Source organism: Styela clava, chromosome 8 (assembly GCF_964204865.1).
Source record: "Styela clava chromosome 8, kaStyClav1.hap1.2, whole genome shotgun sequence".
Taxonomy (NCBI): domain Eukaryota; kingdom Metazoa; phylum Chordata; class Ascidiacea; order Stolidobranchia; family Styelidae; genus Styela; species Styela clava.
The window spans coordinates 22,121,484-22,134,142 of record NC_135257.1 but is presented as its reverse complement, the minus strand read 5'-3'; the positions used below and the strand labels follow the sequence as shown (position 1 = coordinate 22,134,142).

The 12,659-nt window shown below is 38.6% G+C and overlaps 1 protein-coding gene across 2 annotated transcripts; it reads left to right on the top strand.

Moving 5' to 3' along the window:
* The first annotated feature begins 3,919 nt into the window (after positions 1–3,919).
* On the top strand, positions 3,920–8,793 carry LOC144425821 (uncharacterized). Of its 2 annotated transcripts, XR_013477677.1 has the most exons (6): positions 3,920–4,331; positions 4,666–4,736; positions 5,498–5,720; positions 6,228–6,414; positions 8,534–8,656; positions 8,763–8,793. XR_013477677.1 is itself a non-coding variant. In XM_078115525.1 (3 exons), exons 1-3 carry the CDS (start codon positions 4,288–4,290, stop codon positions 5,683–5,685), a joined length of 303 nt encoding a protein of 100 aa, XP_077971651.1. In that variant the 5' UTR covers positions 3,920–4,287; the 3' UTR covers positions 5,686–5,797. The 2 variants fall into 2 exon arrangements, 1 of the variants encoding a protein (XP_077971651.1); XM_078115525.1 differs by lacking the exons at positions 6,228–6,414; positions 8,534–8,656; positions 8,763–8,793 and having other exon boundaries at positions 5,498–5,797.
* The last annotated feature ends 3,866 nt before the right edge of the window (positions 8,794–12,659 follow it).

Below are 12,659 nucleotides of genomic sequence, written 5' to 3'. Positions count from 1 at the left end.
TTTATGAGACTTTTGCTGCTGTACACAACTGCAAATGTTTACAAACAAAAATCAACCTTAATACACGCCTTTACACACACAAGAAGAATCTTTACCAATTAAGTTTACAGAAAACCACTCATTTGGAGAATCACCGAATCACTGAATTAAACACTGAATGAATGAATCTCAATGACAGCCGCATATATATAGTTAACCCAACGAAAATTTGAGCAATTTACGATAAACAGATTACGATTGATTACGAAGAGGGAACCATTGTGACGCCATGCTTCAAGTAAAAACTACAGCCTTTCTGAAAGTAGGAGTTGTTTTTTCGGTATAATAAAAAATATTCGAAAAATACCTCAATATCGGTTGCACAGACTGTCTACACTAGCCATATTCTCCCGACATGGTTCCTTTTACGCTCGAAAAGCCTTCGCCGAACGTCGACGGGGCGACGCCGATTTTGCCCCGGTTGCTCATTGTATATCGTATTCTCTCTTTTATCTTCCACTCGCCGCGTTTGTCTCGTTTGTTTTCTGTTTCTTTTACTAAATCATCGGGGCCGGTCGGGGCTAGCCCCGAAATTATGACGACACAATGCCGACGTTTCTTACAACACATATTCACGCATTCCTTCTCGTTCGTTGGTTGCTTGAAGAGTTGATAGTTTCCTCGCCTTCGTTTTTGTCGCTTGTTTCGCTATTTGAATCAGTTAGAGACCTTTAGTCCATTTGCTTTCGATTTTCCACATTCCTTTTGAGCTCCTCACTTCTTTCCGGCTTCGCATTTCTTAGCCTTAGACCTCATAATGAATAAGGTTGATGCACTACTTCGCACTCCGTTTTCGCAGCTGCCGCTGGAACAAAAATTAGAGGTACAACGTCTTGGGCCTTATCAACCAAAAAATTGTTCACTGGAACAATCCCATGACGGAGGAAAGCGTCGGCGTACATTATGCGCAGAAACTTGGTATAAAAAACACGAATGGTTGTGTTACAGCGAAGACAAAAATGCACTTTTTTGTTTTTATTGCCTACTTTTCGCTACCGCCCGTGACTCACGTTGGTGTAAATTTGGTTTTAGAGATCTTAAACATCTTTCCGAGCGTGCCAGGGATCATCAATCTTCTATGGAGCATCTGGATAATGCAGTAAAATACCGAACATTCGGAAATGTTAATATTGCAGCACAGTTGGATGAAGGACGCGCGGTTTCTATTCGTCGGCACAACCAAAACGTCGAGAAAAACCGCCATGTTCTCGGTCGATTGATAGATGTTTTGAAGTTCATTGGTTGTCACGAGCTGTCCCTCCGTGGGCACGATGAACGGGCTCTTCTAATAGAGGGGTATTTTTGGATATGGTGGAATACACCGCATCCCTAGATACAGTATTGAGATATCATCTTAATGCCGCAACTGTTTCGAAAGGGACATCTAAGGATATCCAAAATGATTTGCTCGACTCAATGTATAAAATTTATTTACAACATTCGGCTCTGGAAATTGAGAATTGCCAGTTCCTTTCGATTCAGTCTAACGAGACAACTGACATCACGTGCGTTTCCCAACTAGCTGTGATTTTTCGGTTTGTGAAAAATGGTAAACCTACCGAGAGATTTCACAGCTTTGTACCAATCGTTGATCGCACGGCTTGCGGGATATCGGCTGTACTGAAAGAAGTGTTACAGCCTTACAACGCGAAGTCAAAATTGATAGCTCAAACTTATGACGGCGCGGCAGTCATGAGTGGGTCGAAACATGGTGTTCAAGTTTATATAAAAGAAGGTTTTCCTCATGCGCATTTTTTACATTGTTATGCACACCAATTTAACCTCGTTATTAAAAATATGTGTCTTGATACCCCTCTCGTCCGTATACATTTTGCAAATGTTTCGGGGTTTTCTTCATTATTTTCCGTTTCGCTGAAGCGCTCTGACCTCCTTCGCCAGATATGTAGCCGCCGTCTCCCAGCTTGTGCACCAACACGTTGGAACTTCCAATCACGCGTGGTGCAGGGCGTGTCCAAAATTAGGTCTGAGCTCATTGAGTGTTTCAATGGCATTCAGAGCTCTCCGGTTTGGGACGAACGCTCTGTGAGGGAGGCGGCAGATTTAAAGCGTCTGCTAGAAGATGGTGAGTTTTCATTTTTTCTCGCTTTTTTCTCCACAATATTCTATCACGTGGATGTATTATACGGCGCATTGCAGTCAAGGCTAATGGATGGAGCGTCTGTGCAGTCGTGTATTTCAGACTTCTGCGATGCTGTATCTCGTATCCGGGAAACAATAAAATACGACGACACACGGAGTGCTTCTTTACGCCGCGGGCAAACAACGCAGCGTTTGATTTTGTCTGCAAAGGAATGCTGTGACATTCTGGTGAATCAAATAGGCGATCGTCTGCGCACTGAACACCTTTCCTCGTTCTCTTTGATGAACCCCAAAAATTTTTCAAAATTTGCACGTCAATTTCCCATCCATTTGTTGGCTACTGTCTCCAAATTTTACCCCATGATAAACGTGGGTATATTGGAAAATGAATTGCGATGTATATACACCAATCAAACTTTTTTGAACATCACATCAAATTGCGCGCTCTATGGGTTCCTCATAGATAACACTCTAGTAACTACCTTTGCGGAATCTGCAAAATTTCTGGACATCATTCTGACGACGCATATTTCTTCCGCCGACGCAGAGCGAACATTCAGCACGCTGAAGCGTATTAAAACGTATCTCAGAAACACAATGAAGCAAGATAGATTAAATTCCTTGGCTGTTTTATCCATTCACAGAGTCGTTATTTCTGGGATGCATGACTTTAATCATCGCGTTATTGAGCATTTTGCTTCCAAGAAACCGCGGCGTGTTGCATATATGTTCAAGCAGTAGAAGTCTAGCAGCATATATATCTATGAGTGAGCGACGCATGTCCTTATCTTTGCATTATCTTCCCTTTCTTCATAGTAACGTTTTAAACCTTATTTTAGGTTTTGTCTGCTTTCCCGAAGTTTCTGTTAATATGTCATTGTATTTATCTGGGTAAATATTGCCTTTCCTTTTGAAAGAGGTTTCAAAATAAACTATGTCTATATTTATTAATCCCTTGACTTGGACCGGTTTTAAAGACACTTTCTTATCGTTAAAAATTGTCGCTTTTGCCGATTGGTTGTTACCGATGGAATGATTTTCATACACATAAAATGATGGGAGAACTTACAGCGCTCATCCTGTCCCAGTAGATGGGGAGACGCAGTAGCTTGCCCCGGTTGTCAAAATGACCACGCGCCGCCACTGCTTATGAGCATTACGCAATAAAGCTGTTTTTAACAACGAAGAGAAAAAGGTAGGATTAAGAAGTAAAGTTAGGCCTAATATTGTGACAACAGGCCTTTAGTATCAATATCTACTCTACTCTACCCTCGATTCTAATTGGCTTTTGCTATTGCTAATCAGCTGTTTGGCCTAGCGTCGCGTGATACTCCAGGCTTCTTCGAGATTAGTACTTGCGTCACAGCAAGCGATTTCAGTAATCAGTAATCAGTAGTTTATTTCTCACCATACTTAAAATAGGCACAAACATACAAATTGCAATAAATTAAATTATAAATTGGCCATATTTCAGGGTGAAGGAGACGCGAGAAACCAATACTGGTTATCGAGCAGCGGCACCTATAAAATAAGTCTAACACTATAATTTAAAAAACAAAAAAACGAACTAAGTTTAAATAAATTGAGGAAAAAAATACATAAAATATCTCGAGACGATCTGCTGTAACCAGCAATCGCTCGCTTCAACCAAAGTGACTATAATAGTCACTTAGGCTTCAACAAAAGAAAAGACAACTCCGAACACCACTGATTCGGTAGCCATGGAGATGGCGTTAGTGGATTGTATCACAACAATGCTATTGTGATGCCCATTAGCTAACAATGGGCAATAAATGTCAAATTCTGATGGCGCATGGTTATTGGTTACAGTGGAACCCATGGTTTGCTGAGGGCGACAACAGGATCAGCAACGAATAAACCATACCTTTATGCTAGAAAGGAATTGAGGTACCTGTTAATGGGATCTAGTGATTGGCAGCTGGAGTCAGGGCTTCACATAACGTTACAGGAAATATAAAATCAGGGAAGACATGAAATATCAAAATGTGAAAGATATTCCATAACAGTCATTCAAAACGAATGTAACCTAGTATCAACATTCACAGTGGGAAACTAGATAGACTACAAGACATGAAACAGCAAAACTAAGAAGAGTCAAGTACCGTAGTCTAATAGTTGAGTGAACCAATGAAGCAAAGTTTAAAAGTACATAAAAAAATATTATTTATCAGGTAATACTTTTACAATGTTATATAAGAGTATAATGACAATCAGATAAACAATTTAGGCTTTACTGACTGCAAGAGAAAACAAGTCACAATGTTATGCTAATTAACCAAGATCTTGAGCAGATGGGCTTAGAATTTCAATGTAGTTAAATTCGTACAAAGCTTCATGAACCATCTCAAACATAAGAAAAGTAGTTTACTATATTGTGCAGGTTACGAACAAATACAGGTCATGCAATTAGCATGGCACACTTTACATAATTCAAATCACTGGCAAGAATGCAATAAGATAAGGACATGAAAAAATTGAAAAAAAAAAAAAGTATTATTATTACAGGTATAGGCCTAGCGGAGCAAGCGGGAAAGAGTGCCGAGGCCACATCATTTGGATGCAATCACAGCAGACTGGTAAGGTGACAGCAAGAATTTTTTATATTTTGTTTTGAAAGTTTCATAAGAAGAGTCACGTAAGATTTGGGGAATACTATTCCAAATTACAACACCCTTATACTTCAAGGAGTTTTGGGACTTGCTTAGCGAAAATCTGGGAACAAAAAAATTCGATTTTGTCGAAGAGCGTGTGTTATGCTCATGCACATTACTGAGAACAGTGAAATAATCAGCGAAAGCTGCAGGCAATTGGTTGTTGTGGAACTGGTGCATAATCTTAGAAATTTCTAATTTATAGATGTCAGACAATTTTAGCACCCTGGCTTTATGATATAGGGTGTTTATGATTGAACGAACTGGTGCTCCGGAGAGAATTTTAACAGCCCTATTTTGTAAAATCTCTAATTTACGCAAGCTAGTTTGAGTAGCGGAGCCCCATGCAGCTAAGGCGTATTGGATATGTGATTGAAAAAGAGCAAAGTAAATAGTCCGCAGAGTTGGGCTCGGCACATAATACTTGAGTTTTCCCAGAATCCCTACTGATCTGGAGAGTTACTTGTACATTTCAGTGATGTGGCTGTTCCATTTGAGTTGATGGTCAATATGAAGCCCAAGATATCTATAAGACTGGACGATTTCTAGTGGAATACCATTAATTTTAATTGAAAGACTTGAATTTCTAGTCCGGCTTTTAGGGCTGAATAACATGACTTTGGATTTTTCCACATTTACAGTGAGTTTATTGCATATCATCCACTCATATACTTTATTAATTCCAGTGTTCACTTTGGCTTGGAGTGTGATCAAATCCTTCGCACTATCGAGAAGGCAGGCATCATCGGCAAACAATTTTGTCAGGAAATTAGAGCTGTTCGATAAATCGTTTATAAAAAGTAAGAAACCAAGAGGTCCTAATACACTACCCTGTGGAATTCCATACTGGATGGGCAACATTGGAGATTTATGAGAATTGACCTCTACATATTGGTACCGACAAGACAGGTAATCAGTTAATAAGTTGCCTGAAACACCTCGAAAGCCATAATGTCTTAGTTTATGAGAAAGAATATGATGATCGACAGTATCAAAGGCTTTTTTTAAATCTAGAAAAGTACAACAAACAAATTCCCCCTTGTCAAGTTTGTCATAAATGGACGAAATTAAATCTAGAATAGCATGGTTGGTAGAGTGTTTGGTCTGAAATCCAAATTGGCACTTGTCGATCAAGTTAAATTTTGAACAAAAATTAATCATTCTCTTATACAATAATTTTTCTAGAATAATGCCGATTGCTGGTAGAATGGAAATTGGTCGGTAATTAGATGGATCATTTCTTTTGCCATTTTTAAATATAGGGATCACTCTAGCTATCTTAAGTGAGGAGGGAAAAATACCTAATCTAAATGAAGAGTTGAAAAAATGGCTTAGCGCTGGGGATATGATGTCTGCGACTATTTTTAAGAAGTGAGATGGAATACCATCAGGACCAACTGCTTTACCCTTTTTCAGATTCGAGATTATTTGAAGAATCTCTGTGGTTGACGTCGACTCAAGATAGAAAGAGTTTCCTAGGGGAACACCCAAGAAATCTGTGATTGTATTAGAGCTCTGAGAGATTTTTCTTGCAAGTCTCTCACCAACTGTTGAGAAGAATTTATTGAATTCATTGGCCACCAAGACAGGATCTGACACTGAGGTACCATTTTCAAGTTTTAATTCTAAGATGGAAATATCATCTCTGGACTTGATCTTAATAATGTCGTTAATAGTTTTCCATGTGCGTTTAACATCTCCTCGGTTATTCTCAAGGACGTTTTGGTAATATAATTGTTTTGATTTTCTCTGCAAGTGAGTAAGGATATTTTTATACTTTTTAAAATGGGAGCGCTGGTTTAAATTGCCCTGCAAGTACATTTTTTTGAACATATTGTTCTTGTGCCGAATTGACCTACGAATTCCTCTAGTGATCCACGGCTTGGAAAATAATTTATTTTCTTTACGTGATAAAGGACGTAAGGGGGCGTGTTTATTTATTAACCATTTTAAATGGCCAATGAAGGAGTCAAGAGAGAGATTGAAATTTTCTTTAGTTAGAGAAACACCCATATAATTATCACACATCGACTCAATTTCCGATCTGAAAGAGTCGCTACAAAAGTTTTTCATATCGCGCCTCATTCTGATTTTTGTTTTGGGGCCAACATTCATGCCCGAAATAGTACACATTACTGGAAAGTGGTCAGTTATATCGCTAAGCAAAATAAAGGTAGAGGAGAGAAGATTTATGGTATTTGTGTAAATATGATCTATGAGGGTGTGGGAGGATGGAGTGACTCTAGTTGGTTTTGTTATTACTGGCATTACAAAGTGGGATATTAGCATGTTGAAATAGTTGGTAGTGGAATTGTCGCAGGTGTCAAGTAAGTTGATATTGAAGTCACCTAACAGTACAAATTTCTTTTTCGCCACTGCCAGCTTCTCAAATACACCAGCCATTGCTTTAGTGAATGATGGAGTACTACATTTGGGATGTTTGTAAATCACACCGATTACAAGGCTCTGGTTGTTGGAATTTAGCCTTGTCTCAATCCACAAATCCTCACAATTTGGCAAAGTTAGATCAAATTCTTGGATCACTTGATATTCTAAATTGTTTCTTATATAAAATCCAACGCCACCTGCCATGGTTGGAGTGGGGACATGAAAAAATGCGTAACCAGGGATGTCTATATTGGTAACCGAAGACCCATCTTTTAATCTGGTTTCACTGAGAGCGATTATATGCGGAAGGACATAAAAATAAGATGCCAATTCAATAAGGCTATCAACATATTTTGACAGAGATCTGATATTAAGATGCATTAAAATTAACTCTGATGGTAGGAACTTAGATGAAGTCTCATTTATCTCACTTATTTGGAGATATTGACACTGTGTTAAGCTAAAATGACTGTTAAGATTGGCAGATTCCCAGTTTATATTTGGGGGGTAGGAGGTTAAATTATTTACAGGCAACATTGATAATTGGACTTGGGATAATAAAAGTGCATATAAGCAATCGATTATGGGTCAGTAAATAAAACTTCAATGTAGAAGGGCCACAAGCAGTTACTCCACATATAAAATGACAAGCAGTAATGGATATTAGACTTTGAGTGAGGTCTGAGACAAGTGAAAAATGGCTTGAATTAGCCATAAATAGACAAATGGTTGAGACAATGAAGGCACTTATCTGATTTTTTTTAAGTCTTCTTCGTCAGATATTGATAGGGGACTGGTGTCCTTGTTTTTTTTCACTAGCACTCTTCCATTAGAAGTCCAAAGAAAAGCGTATCCGCATTGCTTTTTGAGGATTTTAGCTTGATAGAAAAGATTTTTGTTTTTTTCAGTTAGGTTTTCCACAATAAAAGCTTTTGATAAGTTTTTTGTTAATGGTCTATTGGCAGCAGTTCTGATAAGGTGCCGATTTTTCAGAATTTTGCTCCGTATTTTTCTGTTAGTAAACTTGACTATAATAGGTTTGTGAATATTAGTATTGTGAGTTGGACTACGGTGAGTGACAGAGATGTCTGAGGGTTTGATATCGACATGGATGGATTTGCCAATCTCCATTATTATTTTGTCTGTGTCTTCATTCACTGTAGGAGGAAGACCGTGAAACTCAAGGTTGTCGAGTCTGGATCGCCTTTCTTGTTCCTCGAGTTTTTCGGTGACAAAATAAAGATCTTCTTCGAGATCATATACTAATTCTTCAAGTTCGCGTATTCTTTTACTGCATGTTGTTAATTTAACATCCATTGATTTTTGTTTTGCAGAGAGATCATCATACATATCTGAATGAAAACTCTGAGATTCCTTGATTGATGTGATGTCATGTTTCAACTCGTTTATGGACAGCGTTTGCTCTTCCATACACTCTTTAAGCCCAGGGCTCAATGGTATGTAATCCGAAGTAAGGTTTGCCGGGTTAAATTTATCTTCGAGACACTTGGCAATTAAAGCTGGAAGCTGGATCTCGATTTGTCTCTGAATTACTTCTTGCAGGTTCAGTTGAAAATTAGCAGATCCCTCAATCTAATGGTGAATGGGACCGATAGGAGAGAGGCCAGGATCTGGAAGGCTTCTGCTCATCCGTGGTTTCGGCTTTGGTGTTACGGTGTTGTTGAAAGTATTGTTCGTTTTGGTGTTCGACATGTTGCTGATTTAACCAAGATGTTGAGCTGGCAGCAATGTTTGTTAGGTTAGACTATTGCTATTTATTGGTAGATTTTAAACCTTAATCAAATTTGTTGACAACGGTCATTTGAAGTTTGGATGAAAAAGGTGGTATTTAGGGGTCATTTTCAGCATGTTGTGGGTTGATTTATTATAATTTTTTTAGGCTTGGGCAATTCAACTGGTTGTTCAATGGTTATTGGGAGATATTTGGGAAGTCTGGGCAATGGAAAATCCATGTTTCAAGCTGATAAATGACGATTTTCTATTTTTCCAGAAGTTCTGAACTTTTCACTTCAGTATGGGAAAAATAGTAAATTTTACTAATTTTTGCTAAAAGTCTAGAATGAATGTCATACCGTCCGTCCAAACGTCGATAATCGCCTGTTGTTTCTAATTCCAACAAGCCGTAAGTGGGCGACGTGGAGTAAGGAGAATAGATTTTAGGTACAATCAAAAGTCACCATGAAATCGCAAAAAAAACGGCTTGGCGTGGAGAAGCCAAGTGCAATTAACAATTTTGGCATGAAAAGGGTTAAAGATGCAATGCGCCACCTCTAATCATACAATGCGCCACGTTTGGTGCATGCGCCATAGGTTGGCCACCCCTGTTCTATGTCCTATATGGAGATAAATTCTAATAAGTAAATTTAATGATTTACACGTGAAATTAGTGCGGACCCTATGGTCAATTGATGACGCACATGGCTTAAGGCCTTGTTTGTAAATGTTTTTTAAAACATACGCAAATTTCACGAAACTCCAATTTCAATTTCCAAAATTGCGATTCATGGACACGGGCACTGACATGCTTGGGAAGACTGAAAAAAAAACTAAGGATCTGCATGACAAAGGATCTGCATGACAGGATCTGCATGACAAAGGCTCGGTGATTTGAATACGCTCGCCACCGCATATCTGATTACTTTGCGTGGGTTCGCAGGTTTAAATCCCATGCGCGGATTGCTATGTGCGAAATAATTTCTGGGCAATTCGCCACCGTAGGGTGGTTCAAGTACCGCCGATAGGTTACCGCTTTCACTACCATCAAGTCCATGCTTCCAAAAAAACTAAATGAATAATCAAAATTTTAGCTCTCAGATTTCATCCGTAATTGTTCGTTCCACTATTATATTATCTCAGTGGCCCATGGCACTTCAACGGTCGCCGCAATTCTGCTTAGAGATCAGTTACCTTTGTTTTTGAAAGAAATATCTCGTTAGCTTGATTTTGCAAGTGTTTTTCAGAAAATGCAGAATAATAGCATTTCGTGCTTAAACTTTAGGGAAATGATCACTGAAAAAACTATCCTATCGTAGTAAATTTGCATAAACTACCTGTAGTCAAAAAAAATTTGCCACCCTCCTAGCAAATAAAAAGAAGGCTCCAATGAGACTAAAATTTTGAGTGCGACTCCAGTATAAAGATAATTTTGGGTCGAACTCTAAGAAAAACGAGGGGTAAAAAATTTTTTAAAATGGATTCCTCGGTAATCATCTGTATTAAATGCTGAAACAAAAACTTTGTAATCTTCACCAATTATCTGTAGAAATAGGTTTTTACTTGTTACTACCTCGGAGTTTCTGACAACTACATTTCTCTCCTTTCAGCAACTAACTACCTCTAAGTTGCCATTCACACAGATGTTCGAAACTCCTTGTTCACCAAATTAACTACAGAAATAATAAATGATATATTACCTAAAAGTTTGGGTATTTTTAATGTCTGCTATAGTAGTATATGCCTGCTTGTCTAAATACCTTTTACATTCTCTCTTAACTTACAGATAATTTTGTATAACTTTGCGCTGGATTTTAATAGATTAGGTAAGTTTATATTTTAAATTCATCGCGATTTCTTTAAAAATAGAATATTGCAAATGACTAAAACTAACTCTGCGTTGTCATTGTTTATCTCATGATGATCACGCGACATCGCTAATCCAAAACTGCGTCACGACATAAGTGCGCGTATTATATCCGAACGCGTAAATTTTTAAGCATAAAAGCGAGTCGACAAAAACACATCAGTATAGTTTGATATCGATTGCATAGAGACAAGTAGCTGATAGAAGAGTTTGCCGACTTTTCAAACTTCGAAAGAAAAAGTTTGAACTTTGTAGAGACATTTTTGAAAGTAGAATCGTTGTCATTCGACCACTTTCGAAGCGTAAAAGATTAAACTATGTGGATATATAAATATTATAAATGTTATAACAAGAATGTGAGACGAGAAGAATAGTCTAACTTAGTTAAAAATTCAGACTCAAACTTTAAAAATAGCGTCAGGTAAGAATTAGTAAGAGTGCTATTTCTAGTCTTATGTTGCGTTTCCCTCAGGCGATGAAGTCAAACGGTCGACGTCGCGCAGTGTACTTTAAAGATAGGCGGCTGTTTTAATTTATCATTGCTAACATGGCCTCGTCTAGAAATGGTTAGGGCCTTGTTTGTAAATGTTTTATGAACATACGCGAACTTCACGAAACTCAAATGTTAATTTCCAAAATTGCGATTCACGGACACGGGCACTACCCTGGGAAGAATAAATAATTACCTAAGGATCTGCATGACAAAGGCTCGGTGATTCGAATACGCTCGCCACCGGATTTCTGATTACCCTGTGCGTGTTTCCAGGTTCGAATCCCATGCAGGGATGGTTATGGACAAGATAATGTCTGGAATCATTGCCTGCCCCGTAGGGTGGTTCACGTAACTGATGGTCTGTTACGGCTTTCTCTACAATCAAGTCCATGTTTCCGAAAATAAATACCTGTCTAATTAATCCCATACCCGACCTGGGGCCCCATTCGCCAAACTTCGTAAAAAGCCGCGTTTACGAGCACGTAACCTTGTCTCTCAAAAACGCAGTTACGAAATCTCGTTAAGTGCGATTCACGAAACATCTTGTAAAAACTTTACGCACGGTCACGCAAGTTCTCTCGAAATCCAACGCACGGTCGTCGTTGAACAACAACCGGGGCTCCGAAGTATGCGAACCGAGATGGCGGACATCGGAATGTAATATGTGTACTAGGTTAGGGTTAGGCCATAATTTTAGGTATAAATACTACGAGAGGCTCTTGGCTCGTCTTCGAACTGATAATAGGACTAAAATAAGGAAAATTGGAAAAAAATTATCGCCTAACCCTAACCTGTTACGTTCCGATGTCCGCCATCTTGGTTCGCATACTTCGGGAGCACCCAAAAACCACTGTATGATCACTCAACCGTATCACTCACTGCCGCTAGCCGCCCGGCGCGGATAATCCTATTTTGCAAATGATCTCTGTTTTACTTTTTGCAGCCTGTGATTTAAAGTTTGGGGAATACAGCAGTAATCTATGAATGAATGAAATAAATTTTGAGATACATATTGTTAAACTACTTCTGTAACAGACAACAATATAGATGAATATGTAATCCCATATTTGATGAAGGCACGCTGTTAGTTGGCATATATAGGTGGGTCCACAGCTACTAGATTACAGTCACTCTTACCTAAGTTAGGCATTTAGAAATTTTTGATACCAATTTTTGTGTGCAAACACAACAGCATTTGTTGGGGTGCATGTCGCACATACTTGTCTTGGGTCAGTAGGGTATTGAACGTGTATCCCGTCTTAGTTATACCGTTTATTATTATGTAGATACTGTTACAAATAAACACACATACATTCTACCTTTTCAATGCTAAAAACAGGCCAGACTACTGTTAACGAGTAAAATG

Bases quoted from the DNA above. Each gene is read 5' to 3' on its own strand.
- LOC144425821 (XM_078115525.1), top strand. From the start codon at position 4,288: ATGAAGCAAAGTTTAAAAGTACATAAAAAAATATTATTTATCAG. The intron at 4,332-4,665 runs GTAATACTTTTA...TTATTATTACAG, and splicing joins AAAAAAATATTATTTATCAG to GTATAGGCCTAGCGGAGCAA. The intron at 4,737-5,497 runs GTAAGGTGACAG...TATTAATTCCAG, and splicing joins GATGCAATCACAGCAGACTG to TGTTCACTTTGGCTTGGAGT.